Source organism: Labeo rohita, chromosome 23, assembly GCF_022985175.1.
Source record: "Labeo rohita strain BAU-BD-2019 chromosome 23, IGBB_LRoh.1.0, whole genome shotgun sequence".
NCBI lineage: Eukaryota > Metazoa > Chordata > Actinopteri > Cypriniformes > Cyprinidae > Labeo > Labeo rohita.
In genome coordinates this window covers 15,045,502-15,065,264 of record NC_066891.1, presented here as the reverse complement: position 1 = coordinate 15,065,264, position 19,763 = coordinate 15,045,502, and the positions used below count along the sequence as shown (strand labels likewise).

The following is a 19,763-nucleotide window of genomic DNA, read 5'->3' as shown; positions in this document are numbered from 1 at the left end:
ATAGAGACAGATTTCAACTAATCATTACAGCTTGTGTTCGAGAGGTAAAATAAGAATGAAAATGAGAGACATGCAGAAAAAAAGAAGAATGCGTGTATATATAAGTGAATGTTTGCACAGGGGAGGCAGTCTAAACACTCCCACTGTCAGCGATTTAACCTCCTCTCTCAAGCTATGATCTCTACGTTCCTTTGCTCTGCATGGTGGGAATTCCTTTTGCTTTGAGTTTTCCCCCTCAGAAATCTGGAGCTAAATGAAGGAAATCTAAAACTAGCCTCTATTCTGGACTTTCCATCTCAGTCTTGCCAAGCCAGTCAACTCAGCAGCCTTGAGGCTGAAAATGTCTTGGGATTATAAAGTCAACATGAAACAACATCCACTAATATGATGTATTATTCGTTATACAACACATATCATATAATATGTGGGAAAAAAAGTCAAAAGTTTACATACACCTTGCAGAATCTGCAATATGTTTATTGCTTTACCAAAAAGAGGGAAAATGCATGTTATTTTTTATTTAGTACTGACTTGAATAAGATATTTCACATAAAAGACATTTACATGTAGTCCAAAAGAGAAAATAATAGTTGAATTTATAAAAATGATCCTGTTCAAAAGTTTACATACACTTAATTCTTAACTGTGTTGTTACCCGAACAGCTGTTTTTTTGTTTTGTTTTGTTCATGAGTCCCTTGTTTGTCCTAAACAGTTAAACTGTCTGCTGTTCTTTAGAAAAGTCCTTCAGGTCCCACAAATTCTGTGGTTTTTCAGCATTTTTGTGTATTTGAACTCTTTTCAACAATGACTGTATGATTTTGAGATCCATCTTTTCACATTGAGGACAACTGAGGGACTCATATGCAACTATTACGAAGGTTCAAACGCTCCCTGATGCTACAGAATGAAACACAATGCATTAAGAGCCAGGTGTGTAAACTTTTGAACAGAATGAGGATGTGTACATTTTTCCTATTTTGCCTAAATATCATAATTTTTCATTTACTACTGCCATTCAGAAGCTACTTACATGTTCTCCAGAAGACAAAATAAGTTAAATTTACCCTGCTCCTCAAATTACCCTGCTCCGAAAAAGTTTTCACCCCCGGCTCTTAATGCATTGTGTTTCCTTCTGAAGCATCAGAAGAGCATTTTAACCTTCTGTGATAGTTGCATATGAGTCATACAATCATTGTTGGAAAGGGTTCAAACACACAAAAATGCTGAAAAACCAAAGAATTTGTGGGACCTGAAGGATTTTTCTGAAGAACAGCAGGCAGCTTAACTGTTCAGGACAAACAAGGGACTAAAGAATAACTAAAAAAAAAAAAAAAACACACAGCTGTGGATCATCCAGGTATAATACAGTATTAAGATTTAAGTGTATGTAAACTTTTAAACAGGGTCCTTTTTATAAATTCAGCTATTATTTTCTCTTGGACTATATGTAAACATCTTTTATGTGAAATGTCGTTTCCAAACCCTTAAGACCATTTATCTTCCGAACACATATTTTTGATGAAATCCGAGAACTTTCTGACCCTGCATAGACAGCAAAGCAGTTGACTCGTTTAAGACCCAAAAAGGTAGTAAGGACATCATTAAAATAGTCCATGTGACATCAGTGTTCAACCCTAATTTTATAAATCTGCGAGAACAGAAAACAAAAATAACGACTTTATTCAACAATTCCTTCTCTTCTGTCTCAGTTGACTTGCATTCATGTTATTTTTTATTTCAGAAGGATGCTAACAGGATGCTTTGATCTCCCTCTTTAATATGGCAGGTGGGTTCGTGAGTTCCTCAACGATGAGAACAGAGGCCTGGACATCCTGGTGGAGTATCTCTCCTTCGCCCAGTGTGCTGTCATGTGAGTGACACACCCTAAAAACAACCAACCTCAGTTATCTTCACAACACACCAATCCATGCTCCATCTGTAGGACATTTAAAAGATCAAGCAGCCAGACTTTTGCTTGGGACAAAGGCTGTGATAAATGTACTGCTGTTTAATGATTATAAACATGCTGAATGCCTCATTGTAGGCGTGCTGCATTTTGTTTTGTGCTTTATGCCATGCTATAATGTGCTTGGATGGTTCTGTGCCGCTCTCTGCGTAATCCTGAACCCCCTGTTACTGAGCTCTGTTGCTAACCTTCCCCATCCTTACCCCTGCCTTCCCTTATGTGCGGTTCCCTGTCTATGCGGCTCAGGTTGGATTTTGAAGGGCTGGAGAATGGTGAGGACTTTTCGCTGGACAAGGCTAAGTCCTGGAGCAGGTCCATTGAGGATCTGCACCAGAATGGCTGCAATACGCTGGTGCGCTCTGCGCGGCAATCCGTCCTCCGGTATGTACTGGCCTGCTTGTGCTTGCTACGCTCTGCCTCGCTTTAAAATTATGTTTGCCTATGTGGTAACTTGCCTTGATTTGGTTTGGTTCAGGCTGCTGGCCAATCACAACTTAATTATTTAAAAAACTGAATGCACAATTTTGAGACTGATCTCATATATATATATATATATATATATATATTTTATTTATTTTTTTTGTTATTAATTTTTTATTTTTTTTGGAAAGTGTCAACTATTGTTCCAGACTTTCACAGTTAGCTTCCTGTCTCACTGCGTAGGTTATAATATGTGTGTTCATGCACTGACAGGAACATTGCTTTGCACCGAAACTAGGAGTCACATGCGTGCGTTATTTTGCCCACTGAGCCATAGTCACACTTCCTGAGGGTAGATAACACGCAAACGAAAGTACCTCTTTATATGGCGTATATCAGTGATCATTTGTGCATGTTTATGTCATTTTAAATCAAGCACAACTCTTGTGAACTACTAACTTTGTCCTTCTATTACAGTTATGGCTCAGCTGCCAACAGCAAAACTATCAAGAACTCCAGATTAGTCAGTCAAAAGGATGACGTACACGTGTGCATCATGTGCCTCAGAGCAATCATGAACTATCAGGTACAGGATGCATAGACCTGATTGGTCACAAAAACCTCAGGGATGTCTGACTTGATTGCACATGAAGAAAAGCAGGAAATGAAAACTGTTCTACTAGTAGTATTATGAAAAGTCGTTGAATATGAAAAGTAACCTGTTACTTGCCACATTGTTTTTCATATCAGTTTCTGTTCTTTTTACAAACAGCATCTCTATTGAAGTGTGGTGAATATTTTTTACTTAAACCACATTGCTTTTCCTGTCTCACACTAGTATGGCTTCAACCTTGTCATGTCTCACGCACATGCAGTCAATGAGATCGCCCTAAGTTTGAACAATAAGAATCCAAGGTAAGAAGTAGGGCTCTGAATAGTCTGTCACCTCATCTCTTTCTATAACTGTATGAGTTTTAGGGCTGGGTAAAAAAAAATATAGATTTCTCTATTTTAACTGATTCTCATAAAAAAAAAAAAAAACACATTCATTCTTAAATCCCACTTTAATTTGCTTTAATGTCAGATACAGTATGAAATAAACATGAATGAACATCTGAAAGTATGTTAAAAGAAAATACAACTTACTGAAACCCATATTCTGTCTCATGTAATCGCTCAATCAGTGTTTCGACCACTGAAAGATGTCAGTATAACAGCTTGTAAACAGTATCGCGTAAAATCACGTTTACCTCAGAAAAAAACATATTTGCTGACCATAAATTCATTAGTCATCTAAAAAAAAACTTATATATATATATACTATATATATATTTTTTTACTGTTCTTTAATATTTTACGTTTGAATAAATCCATCAACTTTTTATGACAGCCAGCATTTAAATGTTTATACTTCAAAAAATGAATTGCCATAGAAATATAATTATGTAATTGTGAAGTTTGTACTATAAAAACATATACGTATACAAATCAGTTAATTTTAATTAGTACCTGCTGACTCTCATCATGCATATTTTAGTTGAGATATTTTTTTCCTTCAGAAAATTTGCCGTTTACTATACTTGATATATCCAAAAAAAAACAAAAATTGAATTGAGTCTAATCGGATCAGAATCAGAATCTGTATCATATTGCAAGCTTGTGAATAGAAATTGAATCAAACTTTTTGTCAATACCCAGCTCTAATGAGTTTCTTTCTTCTGTGGAACACTAAGGAAGATATTTTGAAAAATGTTGGTAACCAAACAGTTTGAAATCCCTTTTGACTTCCAGTAGTGTTTTTTTCCATACAATGGAAGTCAGTGGGACTCCAAATCATTTGGTTATCCACATTCTTTAGGATATTTTCTTTTGTGTTTCACAAACCGGTTTCTCATCCCACTGACTTCCATAGTGTTTCTTCAAAATATATTCTGAATTTCTTATTTTTACATTTTAAAAACATGAGACACAGGACAGTGGAATAAAAATAAAAACACAAGGCCATTAAAGTTCACTTCCAGAACAAAAAATTACAGATAATGTACTCACCCCGTTGGCATCCAAGATGTTCATGCCTTTCTTTTTTCAGTCGTAAAGAAATTATGTTTTTTAAGGAAAACATTTCAGGATTTTTCCCACATGGTGCCCACAAGTTTGAACGTCCAAAATGCAGTTTGAATGCAGCTTCAAAGGGTTCTAAATGATCCCAGCCAAGGAATTAGGGTCTTATCTAGTGAAACAATTGTCATTTTCCAAAAAAAAAGTATATAATTTAACCTCAAATGTTCGTCTTATCTAGCGTACCCAGTGTAATCCAGGTCAGTACAGTTAGGGTATGTCAAAAAACTCCCATCTCATTTTCTCCTCCAACATTAAATTCGTCCTACATCGCTGTAGAAGTCCTGACCCAGTGTTTACAAACAGAACATGCAAGAAATTCAAACGCTGTTTCCAAAAAAAAGTAAAACAGCAGTGTAGGATGATTTAAATTAGGAGTTTTTCAACATGCCCTAACTGTGTTGACCCGGATTACACAGAGTACGCATGTGCATCGCAGAGCTAGACAATACGAGCATTTGAGGTTAAAAAGTAACTAAATTTGTAATTTTTTTTAGAAAATGACAGATCGTTTCACTAGATAAGACCCTTCTTCCTCGGCTGGGATCGTCCTTTGAAGCTGCATTTTGTATTTTCAAACTCGGGGCACCACTGAAGTCCAGTATATGGAGATCACTATATGTTTTCCTCAAAAAACATACATTTCTTTGCAACCGAAGAAAGAAAGACATGAACATCTTGGATGACAACGGGGTGAGGGTATACATTTTTGTTTTGGAAATGAACTTCTCCTTTAACTTGATTGCGTTAGTCTAATGCTTGTTTACATAGAAAAACAATGGAAAAGCAGCACACTGGAATGCAAAAACATGTTCTTTGTGAACATCCTCTTAGTGGGCAACTACTAGATGAATCTGTTTAATGCAGTACTTTCAGTGACCTTTAGTTTAGGTAGCGCTGTGAAGTTGGGGATTAGAGTTGTGCTTTTGTTTGGTAAGAATGAATTCCTTCAAGCAGATTAGTGTCAGTCTGACTAAGTGTATTTGTAGTAGAAGCTTAGATCAGTTCAGACTGAAGCATGGAAAACCCCCCTGCCATCTTAAAAACCATCATTCCTAGAGCTCAATGAATCATACACCAATGTATCACTCAATCACAGCTTTTAACTGCACTCTATAGGCTTTTCCTGGATTTTCTTGGGTCATTCCTAAAAAATCACCAAAAAATTACCCCACCTACATTTACTGATACTCATCATCAGATGTGACCCCAATGAGAGGCTCAAGATGAAAGTGCGCTATCATGTTTCTGATTTTGAAAATTGTATAACAATGGACACAAAGCTGCTGTTCTCCCTGAAGGATAGATCTAAGCAGGTGTGGGTGGGTAATGATCTGTCAAGTTGGTAATGTTACCCGTCTTATTGTGTGAGCGCGGCTCTGCCGCTCTAGTCCAGTTGAATGCTCACAGAAGCTTTTGTTCTGCCTATAGAACAAAGGCGCTGGTCCTGGAGCTGCTGGCTGCTGTGTGTTTGGTGCGAGGAGGCCATGAAATCATCCTCTCAGCGTTTGATAACTTCAAAGAGGTAGATCCTGGGACTTTTACACCTGCATGTGTCTTACGGATGCTATATTAATGCTTAAAAAAAGTTGTTTTGTTTCAGTTCATGCACATGTAAAGCCAATTAGCTGGGCATTTTCTTCCTTCCCACATGCATTTGTGGGAAAACACCACATCTTAAGTCAGTCGTTTTATCAGACCCACGTCTCTGATAAGGATCAGTGTTTTGGGGGGGAGTGAATTGCCTGCAGACTCAACCGTTCACTCAACCACTCAGTTTTGTTTGCCCAGTAATTTAAATACCGGAAACGGGCCAATTATCCTGTAACTGTCCAACTCTATCCTGAGAAACTAAGAAAGAAAGTTCATCAACACAGCAGTCACAACAATGCAGTGAGAAAGACTGAAATAAAACAGCCTGTAGACTGGCAGAACTAGTTTTCAAAGAGTCTGTGGTTGACCTAACTTTGCATTTAGACTAATTAAATAAACGTTCCACATTTAAATCAGCAAAGCATTACGAACGAGAAGCTGATTGAAGTATTTGGAAAAAGTTCCCATTCTCCCATAGTGAAAGTTGCTTTGTTATTTGATCCCCTTCTTTTTTCATAAAGTCCATTATAAAGTCTGACTTTTTTTTGTATGGACTGTGATCTGAATTCTTCATCATTCTCAGCTTACTGAACCCCATAACCTCATACTCTGCTGTTTCTAGAGCTAGAAAACTCAAGTACTAGACTACCAGTCAAAATTTTGAACAGGAAGATTTTTAATGTTTTTTTAGAGAGACTACTGCTCACCAAGCCTGCATTTATTTGATCCAATGTCCAGCAAAAACAGTACAATTTTGAAATATTTTTACTATTTAAAATAACTGATTTCCATTTGAATATATTTTAAAATGTAATTTATTCCTGTGATTTCAAAGCTGAATTTTTAGCATCATTACTCCAGTCACATGATCCTTCAGAAATCATTCTAATATTCTGATTTGCTGCTCAAAAAACATATTATTATTATGTTGAAAACAGCTGAGTAGACTAGACTATTTTCAGGTTTCTTTGATGAATAGAAAGTTCAGAAGAATATTTGTCTGAAATAGAAATCTTTTGTAACATTATAAATGTCTTTATCATCACTTTTGCTTAATTTAAAGCATCCTTGCAAAATAAAAGTATTAATTTCTATAACTTCTTTACCTTAAAAAAAAAAAAAAATTATGCTGACTCCAAGCTTTTAAATGGTAAAGTGTATAATGTTACAAACGCTTTTTATTTCAGATAAATGCTGATCTTTGGATCTTTCTATTCATCAGATAATCCTGAAAAAATGTACTCAGCTGTTTTTAATATTGATAATAATAATAAATGTTACATGAGAACAAAATCAGCATATTAGAATGATTTCTGAAGAATCATGTGACACTGAAGACTGGAGTAATGCTGAAAATGTAGCTTTGATCACAGAAATACTTTTAAAATATATTCAAATAGAAAGCTGTTATTTTAAATAGTAAAAATATTTCACATTTTTACTGTTTTTGCTGTACTGTGGATCAAATAAGTGCAGGGTTGGTGAGCAAAAAAGACATCCTTAAAAAACATTAATAATCTTACTGTTCAAAAACTTTTGAATGGGGATGGGATTTTTTTATGGGATGGTTATTTGTAAGGATATAAAAGCTATAACTTTTTTTATATCACACTTTATATTTTAACACAACAAATCTGTTTATACTAGACACAGGGGTTACTGTGTGACTGACTAAATCAAAATATGTGCAGGTATGTAAAGAGAAGCACCGCTTTGAGAAGCTGATGGAGTATTTCCGTAGTGAAGATGGGAACATCGACTTCATGGTAGGCACTTTTTAGCACTTTTTAGTATTTTGTGTGAGACGTGGATGTGTTTGACTGTGTGGTTTGTGTCTCAGGTGGCATGTATGCAGTTCATCAACATTGTGGTCCATTCGGTGGAAGACATGAACTTCCGCGTACATCTGCAGTATGAGTTCACTAAACTGGGGCTTGATGACTTCCTGGAGGTATCCAGTCAATGTTCAAACTAATCTAAAATCATTCAGTGTTTAAATAGCCAAGTTGTTGCATAGATGTCTTTTTGTATTTAAAATACTATTGAATAATTCAGCCACACAGACATTTGGAGATATAAAGAGTGACCACATGATAAAACATTAAGAACTCCCATATGTTTCCTTTCAGAAATCCAAGCACACAGAGAGTGATAAGTTGTCGGTGCAGATCCAAGCTTACCTGGACAATGTGTTTGATGTTGGAGGTCTGTTGGAAGATGCTGAAACAAAAAATGTGGCCCTGGAGAAAGTAGAGGAGCTGGAAGAACATTTGTCACATGTAAGAACCATTAGATACTCCCTTTCATTAATGCTATGTTGTTATTATACATCATACAATAAGCATACATCAGCTAAAATGTGAAAAGCCTTATTGCTTACATAAAAAAAATGATGCAGAGCAGATTGTTATAATAAATAAAATAGTATTTTAATAAAAATTAAATAATAAAATTATTAGTGCTGGGAAATTATTAGTGCTGGGCAATGATTAATCGCATCCAAAATAAAGTTTTTATGTACATAATACATGTGAGTGTACTATACATACATACATACATATATATATATATATATATATATATAAACACACATACAGTATATATTTAGAAAATATTTACATGCATTTGCATGTATATATTTATATTCATATAATTTATATTATATATAATATATTTAATATACATACATTAATCATTGCCCAGCACTAAAAATGATAAATTAGTGATAATTAATAATAAATATTTTTTGTTTTAATTATTTATGAATTATCTTGCAATGTATTTGACACTGAATAGTAAAAAAAACCCTTTTATTTCTTTTTCTTTTTTTTTACGTTTTTAATAACTTACATCAAAATGTAGGATCAGTACGTTTATTTTTTAATATTTTTAAAAGAAGCATCTTTTGCTCGCTAAGGCTATAATATATTTTAAAATGTGATTTATTCAGCTAAATTTTCAGCAGCCATTAATATTTTTGTTGAAGTTTAAAAGAACACCATTTATTTAAAATATAAATCTTTTGTAACCTTGTAAATGTCTTAACTGTTACTTCTGATCCATTTTAATGCATCCTTGCTGAATAAAATTCACATTTTATTTACTGACACCAAACTTTCAAACGGTAGTGTATATATTATGGTTACTCCTAATGATGTCAGATGTGTAAATATTAAGGATAGTTTATCATAGCACAGGTCAGTCATGTTGACACTTTCAATATCTTAATGACTTCACTCTTACCAAAGTTCACAGAGTTCAGGGAAACAAGGGTTATTCCCTAGCATTTACCACAAGAAGTCGCATACACAGCTTAATCAGTCACGTTTGGTGCAGAGAGATCATAAAATATCATTTATAATCTGATTTGCAGACTGATTTGCATTATACGTGTTTAGCACAACAGATAAGGCTTGTAAATCTGAGTGTGCAGAATGCAGGCAGTGTGAAAACAAACCTTGGATTGTTCCTCTGATCTTGACTCAGTAGTGGGCCTTTCTGCTGGGCTGAGTTATGCTCATGGCAAAGGTCTTGAAATGACTAGAGAATCACACAACAACTTTTTTTCTCTTCCTGGGGGAGGAAGACAGAATTCCCCAAATATTCCACTATATGTGTAATCATCACTCCTTCAAAAATGAAAGTGATACTGTCTCATCTGCCGTGTCATACTGCTGGGAATATTATTATTGATCCACACCAGAGTGAGAGAGAAAGAAGGAGGCTTAAAAGCGTATGGGAGAGATGTTTATTGGATCAACGATCTGAACCGCCTTCTCCATCTTCACTCATTTTCGTTTCGCATCCTCTCATGCAGTCATGTTTTCTCTCGTGCTCTCTTTGTTTTTGTTATAGGTGACAGAGAAGCTTCTAGATGTTGAAAATGAGACGATGATGAAAGTGGCAGACCTGGAAAAACAGCTGTTACACAAAGACAAAGAACTGACAGTCATAAAGGTAGGCCTCAATCTCGATCATTTTTATCACCTTCACTCATGAGTTCAACATGCAAAACCCTCTTGTAATGATTTGTTTTTGTAATATGAGGAATTATGACGGAAAGAGGAATGATGACGATTGCATTCAGTGAAAAAAATTGTCATTAATTTTTTGTGGCTTTTGTATAGTCTGGTTACTAGATGTCTAAATGTCTAATAACACAGAATAAAATACCGTATCTTTTGGGCATGTGTTTTATGACATTGGCATCAAATGACAAAAAAGTTAGTTTGATTGTAGAATGCGGTTGTCATTTATAACAACATGATAAACCTTACAGGATTAGTTCACTTCCAGAATAAAAATTTCCTGATAATTTACTCACCCCGTGTCATCCAAGATCAGTGGTGGCTAACGGGTCGAAGGTGAAACTGCCGTTTTAAAGCAGCTTCAAAAAGCTCTACATGATCCCAGCTGAGGAATAAGGGTCTTATTTAGCAAAACAATTGGTCATTTTTTTTAAAAAAAGTAAATTTAAATACTTTTTTACCACAAATTCTCATCTTGTACTAGCACTGCGATTTTTGTCTGACTTAACGCATTACGTAATCACGCTGGCAGACATCCCACCCTGCAAAAACTAATTTTTGAACACATATTTGAATAATTTACAGTACACACATAGAAACATTAATTTTTATGACTTTGTGACATTTCTTTTTGTAACCTACTTGTTCTACAGATCTGTGTTAAATGTAGTTACTAGTGTTAAATGCAATAACCTGTCCATGAGCTTTTTTGATTACTGTGATTGCTAAAAGTGCAGGCAATGCAGTGTTGCCAGATATTGTTATAAAAACAAATGAAAACCAAAAAATAAACCGAAATTATTTGAAATATTTTGCAAATAAGATAACACATGGATATCACTGACACTAAACTGCAACTTCCTAAAGTGGAAAAGCTTAACAGCTGGATCTGGCAACACGGCCAACAGGTTGAAGGTCCAAACTGCAGTTTCAAAGCAGCTTCAAAGGGCTCCTCATGATCACAGCTGAGGAATAAGGGTCTTATTTAGCAAAACGATTGGTCACTTTCTAAAAAAAAAAATAAATTGAAATACTTCTTAACCACAGATGCTCATCTTGTACTAGTTCTGCAATGTGCGTCTGTGACTTGACGCATTATGCCTGTGTCCTCAAGACTCGTTCACTCCGCCAACATCTCGTAGCGATCATTTTCATATATGGACGCTAAACATTCAATATCAATACATGTGTCTCTCTCGCTCAAGTGGCGCTCTTTCCTCTTGCTCGATCTCTCCCTTGCTGCCACGATTTCTGAGATATTGGATCTAATTTGCGGGCGTCAGGGAGCCACTATGAATATGCGGGAAACTCCCGGAGCTTCTGCGTTGTCTGCGTTGGGAAGGTCATGTGTGGTTAGTTCTTCGTCTGTGTATTTTCATTCAAAAAGGTAGGGTAAAAAAATGGCATCTCAATTTCTCCTCCAACTTCAAAATCATCCGACATCGTTGTTTTACCTTTTTTTGTAAAGGTTGTTTGACTTTCTTTGCACGCTCGCTTTGTAAACACAGGATTTACATAATGTGTGAGGTGGAGCTAGTGCAAGATGAGCATTTGTGGTTAAAAAGTGTATACATTTTATTTTATTTTTGAAAATGACCGATGAGCAGTGTTTCCTTTAGCTAAGGAGCGGTTTCTGCTGAGGAAGCAGCTGGACTGAGACAACTATCTATTAAGCCCTTGTGACTGTTTGGAAACAAATTTAGGATTGTTTTGCTAGATAAGACCTTTATTCCTCAGCTGGGATTGCGTAGAGCCTTTTGAAGCTGCACTGAAATGGCAGTTTGGATCTTCAACCCGTTGGCCACCATAGAAGTCCACTATATGGAGAAAAATCCTGGAATGTTTTCCTCTAAATCCTTAATTTCTATTTGACCATAGTATTTTAGGGGAATTTGCATGTGTTGTATGGCTTTATTAGATGTTAGGCTGAGAGAAAAGTACAAAAAATGTGTTGGAATACCTTTGTACCCTAACATCCTTGACTGGTCATTCTCACGGTTGTGCAGGAAACGTATGAGTCGGCCAGCTCACAGGTGCACACACTGCGGCGGATGATCCAAGAGAAGGATGCCGCCTTCCAGAGGCACAACAACATCGAGAAGCAATTGCTGGAGCTGGAGCAGCAGGGCACCATCCGTTTACGCAAGCAGCCTGATGGGGATATTGCCATTGAAGCTCTGGGTGGAGGAAGACTGCCTGGTGGAGCAGTGGCTGGAGCACCTCTGGGAGACCTGAGCTTGCTTGCTGCAAGCATGAGTGGGAGTGGAGGCCTGGCTGTCACTTTACCTGCTCCTATTGAAGCAGTTGCACCACCCCCACCACCACCTCCTCCACCACCCGCCCCACCACTCCCTTCAGAAGGTACTGAGTCTTAGAACAGCCATCCTCCATAGTGTGCTGTCAGTTACTGTTGCTGAGATTCTCAAGACTCATTCGATTTGAGGGCGGACAAGTAAAAGTTTCGATTTGGCACCAATGCAAGCCCATATTCAATGGAAAAAAGTTACGTAAGGGTTCCCTTGAAGCTCAGAATTATGGAGACTTTTAGTTATTCTAGTGTGTAATAAGCAGAAAAACAAGGCTCAGCTGTGCACACTTAGTTCCCTCTGATTTGCAGAGCTTTAAATGTACAAGTTGTTGCAAGGCTAGCAGGAAAAGGAAAAGCTAAGGGTGTTTCCTTTAGCTAAGGAGCGGTTTCTGCTGAGGAAGCAGCTGGACTGGGACTAACTATCTATTAAGCCCTTGTGACTGTTTGGGAACAAATTTAGGAGTAAAGCTAAAATGCATGCATGCTAATGTATTAAATCTCTCTTATTTTATAGTTGAGTGTGTTCCTATTCCTCCTCCACCTCCTCCACCTCTTCCTGGAGTATCACCATCAGTCATCCTTAGTGTCGGCTTATCAGGTAATACAAAATTAACTGTAATAATAGGAAACAGTACATTACTTTAAGTAAAAGTAATGCTTGACCATAATGTTTATTCTTCTCATGTAGCCATACGCATCAAGAAACCCATAAAAACCAAGTTCCGCCTACCTGTCTTCAACTGGACTGCACTGAAACCCAACCAGATTAATGGCACCGTCTTCAACGAGATCGATGATGAGCGTGTGCTTGAGGTGATATTGAGTATGCATGTTTTTTTGAGCAATTGCTCCATGACACTCTTTACCCATGCTATGTGCTCTTGATTGGTCATGTAGGAGTTGGATCTGGAGAAGTTTGAGGAACTGTTCAAGACGAAAGCCCAGGGTCCTGTGGTGGATCTGTCATGCTCAAAGAGCAAGGTTTCAACAAAGGTTGTCAACAAAGTTCAGCTGCTGGATGCCAATCGCTCAAAGAACTTGGCCATCACTCTGCGCAAGGCCAACAAGACCACAGAGGAGATCTGCAAAGCCATTCAAACGTAAGCAAATATACAATAGTCATAAAAGGATAGTTCACCCAAAAATGAAAATTCTGTCATTAATTATTCACATACATGTTGTTCCAAACCCCTAAGACCTTCGTTTGTCTTCAGAACACATATTAAGATATTTTTTATGAAATCTGAGAGCTTTCTGACCCTCCATAAACAGCAATGCAACTACCACGTTCAAGACCTAGAAAGGTAGTAAGGACATCATTAAAATAGTCATCGGTGGTTCAACCTTAATGTTATGAAACTTGATTATTTTAAAAATGATTATTTTAATGATGTCCTTTTTGGGCCTTGAGGCCTTTCTGTCTACTGAGGGTCAGAACGCTCTCAGGTTTCTTAAAAAATATCTTAATTTGTGTTCCAAAGATGAACGAAGGTCTTACAGGTTTGGAATGACATAAGGGTGAGCAATTAATGGCAGAATTTTTGGGTTAACTATCTCTTTAATTTTTTCAAAAATCTCCTCTGAGATTAATATGATGCAATTTCCATGTTGAAGGTTTGATCTAAAAGCCCTGCCAGTGGACTTTGTGGAATGCCTGATGCGGTTCCTGCCCACGGAGGCTGAGAGTAAACTACTGCGTCAGTACGAGCGTGAGAGGAGACCTCTGGACCAACTAGCAGAGGAAGACCGTTTCATGCTCCTCTTTAGCAAGATTGAGCGACTCACTCAGAGAATGAGCATCATCACGTTTGTGGGCAACTTCAACGATAATGTCAACATGCTGACCCCGGTGAGCAACTGTGATGGTCAACAAATGGGAAGTTGGGAAATTTTGTGGGTTTCTTAAATAGATTTTCATCAAAGAATGACCATTCACAGTGATTTTTTGGTTGCAAAGATATTTTTTTTGACCAACATCCTCCTTGTTCCTGGAACAACATTCCTATTCACATTTTGGGGTTAAACTGAGGCATAGACTTATCAACCTATCATTTCCTTCTGATTTTAGGGGTTGTTAGGCTTGGGGTTAAGTATAGGGTTAGTTTGTTTGATGGGAATTTTACAGAAGATGTTGATCTAGGAACACGTTATTGGCACAGTCACCCTGATCAAACCATGATTTGACATCTTTTGATTTAAATCCACAGCAACTCAACGCCATTATCGCCGCATCAGCTTCAGTGAAGTCTTCTCCAAAGTTAAAGAAGATACTTGAAGTAAATGTCTACTTCTTTGACTTATTCCTAAAGTTTAAAATCATCTGAAATGTCTCTCCTGTTATGCTTAAATATCCATTTTTGTTTCCACAGATCATTCTGGCTCTAGGCAACTACATGAATAGTAGTAAAAGAGGCTCGGTGTATGGTTTCAAACTCCAGAGTCTGGATCTGGTGAGCTTAAGTGTAGAAGTGGCTTCAGTGATATTGTACTTGAATAACAGTGCTGTTCTCACCCATGATGATGTTGTTCTCTCTCAGCTGCTAGATACTAAATCTACTGACCGGAAAATGACACTGCTGCACTACATAGCTCTGGTCGTCAAAGAGAAATATCCTGAACTGGCTACCTTCTACAATGAACTGCATTTTGTGGATAAGGCTGCAGCAGGTTTGTGTCCTTTAGAGTTGGAATTTTAATTGAACTGACCATGTCTCATGGGATGTTGATTTGTAATTTAAAGAAGTTCATTTCCAGAGCAAAAGTTTACAGATAATTTACTCACCCCATTGTCATCCATAATGCTTTCTTTCTTCAGTCAATAACAAATTTTGTTTCTTGAGGAAAACATTTCATGAATTATCTCCATATAGTGGACTTCAATGGTGTCCCCAAGTTTAAACTTCCAAAATGCAATTTAACAGCTTCAAAGGGCTCTAAATGATCCCAGCCAAAGAAGAATGGTCTTATCCAGCGAAACGATCGTAACACTTTGTAAACACTGGGTTGGTACTTCTGCAGCGATGTAGGACGATGTTGAAGTTGGAGAAGAAAACGAGATGGGAGTTTTTTTCCGAAAATGCATTTACTCTGCATTTTGGAAGTTCAAACTTGGGGGCACCATTGAAGTCCACTATATGGAGATAATTCCTGAAATGTTTTTAAGAAACAATTTCTTATCGACTAAAGAAAGAAAGAGATGAACATCTTGGATGACAATGGGGTGAGTAAATTATCTGTAAATTATTTTGTTTGGAAGTGAACTTCTCCTTTAAAGGGGTCATCGGATGCCCATCACAAGTTGGTATGATTCTTTAGGGTCTTCATGAAATGTCCGTAACATACTTCGGTTTAAATTCCTCAATGGTCGTGTAAGACAACACCCTTTATTACCTTGTCAAAAACAGCTCTGTTCACAACGACCCGTTTCGGTGCATGTCTCTTTAAATGTTAATGAGCTCTGCTCACCCCAACCCCTCTCTTCTGTTTTTTGTGTATTTTGGGGACATGTTAGCATCAAAAACAACTAATCCACTGTGTCCTCAGTGACTCTGCTGTCGGGAGAAAATGAAGAACATATGCCTGTTTCACATCGCAAGCTTGAGCTTCGCATCAGCGTAAATTCATTGTCACTGTAGCTGCAGACTCGTGAGAGTATTCACACTGGAAGCATTTGTACAGTGTCACAACAGTGGCTGCTCATGCTTGCTGTGTGAAACCAGGCTTACGTTCACTTTTAAATCCAACTACAAAACACCTGCATTGCGTTACGAGACATTGTCGCTACAGCTGCTCAAGCGTTGAAAAAAAATGACAGACAGCATACAACTGGCTGAGGGTGGACCTCCAGCGGCCGTGGGTGGGGCTTGAGCAATATGATATCATACTGCTCAGAAAATGAAAACAGCTACATAAATGAGACTGTTTATTCGCTTATAGCTTTGTGGTTAGTGTGATGACATATAGCGTAACTGCGCTCACGGCAACCCGAGTTTGAATCCCGCCTCAAGGTCCTTTGCTGATCCTACTTCCCTCTCTCCTCCCAGTACTTTCCTGTCAGCTCTCCACTGTCCTCTCACAATAAAAAGGTATTAAAAAATAATAATAATAATAAATAAATAAATGAGACTGTTTAGCTTTTGGGGGATTAAAAAAAAAAAAGAGGGAATAGTCAATCATTGTAGGGTGATTGTACTGACACACCGCTAAGACACGTTTATATACAAACACCATGTAAAAGTCAATTTTACATCTGGTGACCCTTTTAAAATTAGAACGAGAAAGCAAAAATACAAAAAATGAAAACTACACTTACAGAAATTCTAAGAATTCCTTTGGATTTAACTCTTATTAGCATTCATTCGAAATCTTCCATTACAGTCTCCCTGGAGAATGTGCTGTTGGATGTTAAGGAGCTGGGTAAAGGCATGGATCTGGTCAGGAGAGAGTGCAGTCAGCACGACCACGCTGTACTCAAGGGCTTCCTCCAGACCAGCGATACACCGTTGGACAAACTACAAAAAGATTCCAAGACTGCTGAGGTGTCCTTTCTCTCTTTTCCAAAACACTTTCTGAATACAAATCCAGATTATCTGAATCTCAAATTGAATCCGTTTACAGGAAGCCTTCAACAATGTGGTGCTTTACTTCGGGGAGAGTCCTAAAACCACGCCACCCTCTGTTTTCTTCCCAGTGTTTGTACGGTTCATCAGAGCCTACAAGGTAGGTCACTCAGTGGTTCTAACCGCTGCACTAATAATCATGAATCTTCATATTGTGACAAGGAGAAAACACATTTGTGGCTCTGTGTGCTTATCAGATCAGGAAGACTTTTATTTTCTAAGCCTCAGGGGGAAAGATGAACCCGACCTGCTTTTAGGTCACTGGGGACAGGAAGGAGCCGTCCACGTGATCTTGTTTAGTAAACATGATGCAGTGAAAGATCTGGCCTGCTAACCAATAGTTTGTGGCTTTAAACCCTAAATGGGCACGCAGATTATATCCTTTGGTCATCCTTGTTTTAATGTCTTCCCTGTTGGAGCATCAGCGTCAGAGCGCTGGGGTGGAGCAGCAGACGTTAGCAGAGGGTGAATAACAGGAAGGGGCAGCTGGGCTGAGATTTAAGGGCAGCTGCTGTGTTTAGACTGGGCTTTGCCTTCACCACCTCTAACCCGGACACACACGCATACACACACCTCTTCCTCACATTGTTCTGCTGCTGGATTTATGAGTCTACATGAGGAGCCGAAAATGCTCCAAGATCTCTCTGCGTTTGTGTGTCCATATTCATATCCCTTCTCAGAGGTTGCTGTGATTGTTTAGATATGAGGTCGTAGCCGGTGTTTTGTGCAGTGTCAGGACCCGGATCACACTCACCTCTCAGACGGAACGGTGTTGTTGTTGTTTTCTGCAGGAGGCTGTGGACGAAAACGAACAGAGGAAGAAGCAAGAGGAAGCCATGAGAGAAAAACTACTAGCACAGGAGGCCAAACAGCACGACCCCAAGGTGAAATCTAAGAGCTAAGAAAAATACTTGAAACAGCATTTTTCCTTTAATTATCAAACTAGAGAGCTTTCTTTAGTTTTCAACAACACGTTTTGTTAGAATTCATGTAATGCACATGTAAATGTATGGGCCGTTCACATATCGTGTCTTTTGCGTGATCAAGTTCGTTATTTCAAACGTAGATGCGCGGCAGCCGCGCTTACAACTGAAGCGACGCGGTCGTTTTTTCAGGCGTGTCCGCGCCACATTGAGATGAATACATCTCAACTTTTCAACAAGCGCACATGTCATGTGACAAGAACCAACCAATTAGCTTCATCCTTTCCCATAACAACATTGAAAGCTCAGCCGAGATGGAGAAACAGCTGATCGTAGCTGTACAGGGATAACCATTTTTAAATAAATTTTGTAGCAGAGCTACAGCAAGTGATTTTTAAGAAGAAATCGGCGTGCCTAGCGTTTTCCACACGCTTTTAGGCGCGATATGTGAATGGCCCCTAACACTAAAACAATTAGTGCATGTAAACACACCAATTGCTATAATACCATGCTGTTCTAGTAAATTTGCCTTTGTAACTATTAAATATTTGAAGCATTTTGAGATATTAGTGGTAAATATATACCTTGTTTTTTCACTGCAGGTCCAGGCTCAAAAGAAGCAAAAACAGCAGCAGGAACTGATTGCAGAGCTCCGGCGCAGACAGGCCAAGGATCACCGGCCTGTATATGAGGGCAAAGATGGCACCATTGAAGACATTATCACAGGTGGGCCAGGCAGGGCTACAATACCCATCAGCCAGGGGTCCACAATCACTGTGGTGGTCCGCAGATCTCCACATCAGCAGTGTACTCTCTGTTATGTTAAACAACGGCCCTTACAGCTCAGTCACCACAATTTGCAAGTGCACATCAGCTAAAATCAATGGTTTAGAATTTGAATCAACTCTCAGGAAGTTAATTAGATGCCATACTAAGTGTTTCTCTTTATTAAGTATGTAAATGAATTGTACAGGATGGCCTTAAGAGAGATTGCAAAGACTGTGATAACAATTTTGATAACAAAATCATAATGTATAATTCACCTAATGCTCTCTCTTAAGGGTATTTATATTTATTTAAATTATCAACCACTGAATGTTTGTTTGTTTGTTTGTTTGTTTGTTTTTTGGCAAACACTCTCATTCTTTTGAGATTTTCTGAAGCTGCTATACTGACAAAATAGCCAAAAAGGTTGTGCACATGTAGGGAAATTGTTAGTATTTTAACATTTCATAAACAGCGTCCCAGCCTTATGAAGGCATAGATATTACTGACAGAATTAAATATAGTCACCTTTCTCCTCTGCTGTTATCCCAGTCACAAAATAATCAAGATTGAAACTCTATTAATGCTTAATTTTTACTTGAACAGTTTTATGTTTAACATGTACTTTAATGGTTTATTCTTAAAGTACTCATGTGTCCTGTGCTTTGGTTATAATTTTTCCTTAAAAATATATTTTAGATATACACTAGTGTTCAAAAGTTTGGGATCTGTAAGATTTTGTTCATGTTTTTAAAAGACGTCTCATAAAGGTTGCATTTATTTGCATCAAAATTACAGTAAAAACATTAATATTGTGAAATATTACTGCAGTTTAAAATATGTTTTCTGTATTAATATTTTAAAATTAAATATATTCCTGTGATGGAATTTTCAGGCGCCATTACTTCAGTCTGCAGTGTCACATGATCCTTCAGAAATCATTACAATATGCATTCTTATACAGTTGAGGTCAAAAGTTTACATACACCTTGCAGAATCTGGAAAATCTTAATTATTTTACC

The 19,763-nt window shown here is 37.6% G+C and overlaps 1 protein-coding gene across 6 annotated transcripts in view; it reads left to right on the top strand.

Annotated features, from left to right (window-relative positions):
- The window catches only part of fmnl3 (formin-like 3), a 53,732-nt gene that overhangs the window by 28,106 nt on the left and 5,863 nt on the right, over positions 1-19,763 (top strand). For 5 of the 6 annotated variants that reach the window (XR_007825502.1, XM_051096269.1, XM_051096268.1 and 2 more), the window contains exons 5-25: positions 1,788-1,871; positions 2,214-2,348; positions 2,865-2,973; positions 3,226-3,302; positions 5,937-6,030; positions 7,790-7,864; positions 7,939-8,049; positions 8,228-8,377; positions 9,954-10,055; positions 12,133-12,487; positions 12,949-13,032; positions 13,123-13,247; positions 13,332-13,534; positions 14,049-14,283; positions 14,642-14,710; positions 14,804-14,884; positions 14,972-15,101; positions 16,812-16,972; positions 17,052-17,153; positions 17,845-17,937; positions 18,579-18,702. Coding sequence is in view for 4 of the 6 variants with exons in the window: in XM_051096269.1 (XP_050952226.1) it covers positions 1,788-1,871; positions 2,214-2,348; positions 2,865-2,973; positions 3,226-3,302; positions 5,937-6,030; positions 7,790-7,864; positions 7,939-8,049; positions 8,228-8,377; positions 9,954-10,055; positions 12,133-12,487; positions 12,949-13,032; positions 13,123-13,247; positions 13,332-13,534; positions 14,049-14,283; positions 14,642-14,710; positions 14,804-14,884; positions 14,972-15,101; positions 16,812-16,972; positions 17,052-17,153; positions 17,845-17,937; positions 18,579-18,702 (2,699 nt within the window). In the remaining 2 variants the exon portion in view is untranslated. The remainder of the gene's footprint in view (positions 1-1,787; positions 1,872-2,213; positions 2,349-2,864; positions 2,974-3,225; positions 3,303-5,936; positions 6,031-7,789; positions 7,865-7,938; positions 8,050-8,227; positions 8,378-9,953; positions 10,056-12,132; positions 12,488-12,948; positions 13,033-13,122; positions 13,248-13,331; positions 13,535-14,048; positions 14,284-14,641; positions 14,711-14,803; positions 14,885-14,971; positions 15,102-16,811; positions 16,973-17,051; positions 17,154-17,844; positions 17,938-18,578; positions 18,703-19,763) is intronic. The other variant, XR_007825503.1, reaches the window with a different exon arrangement.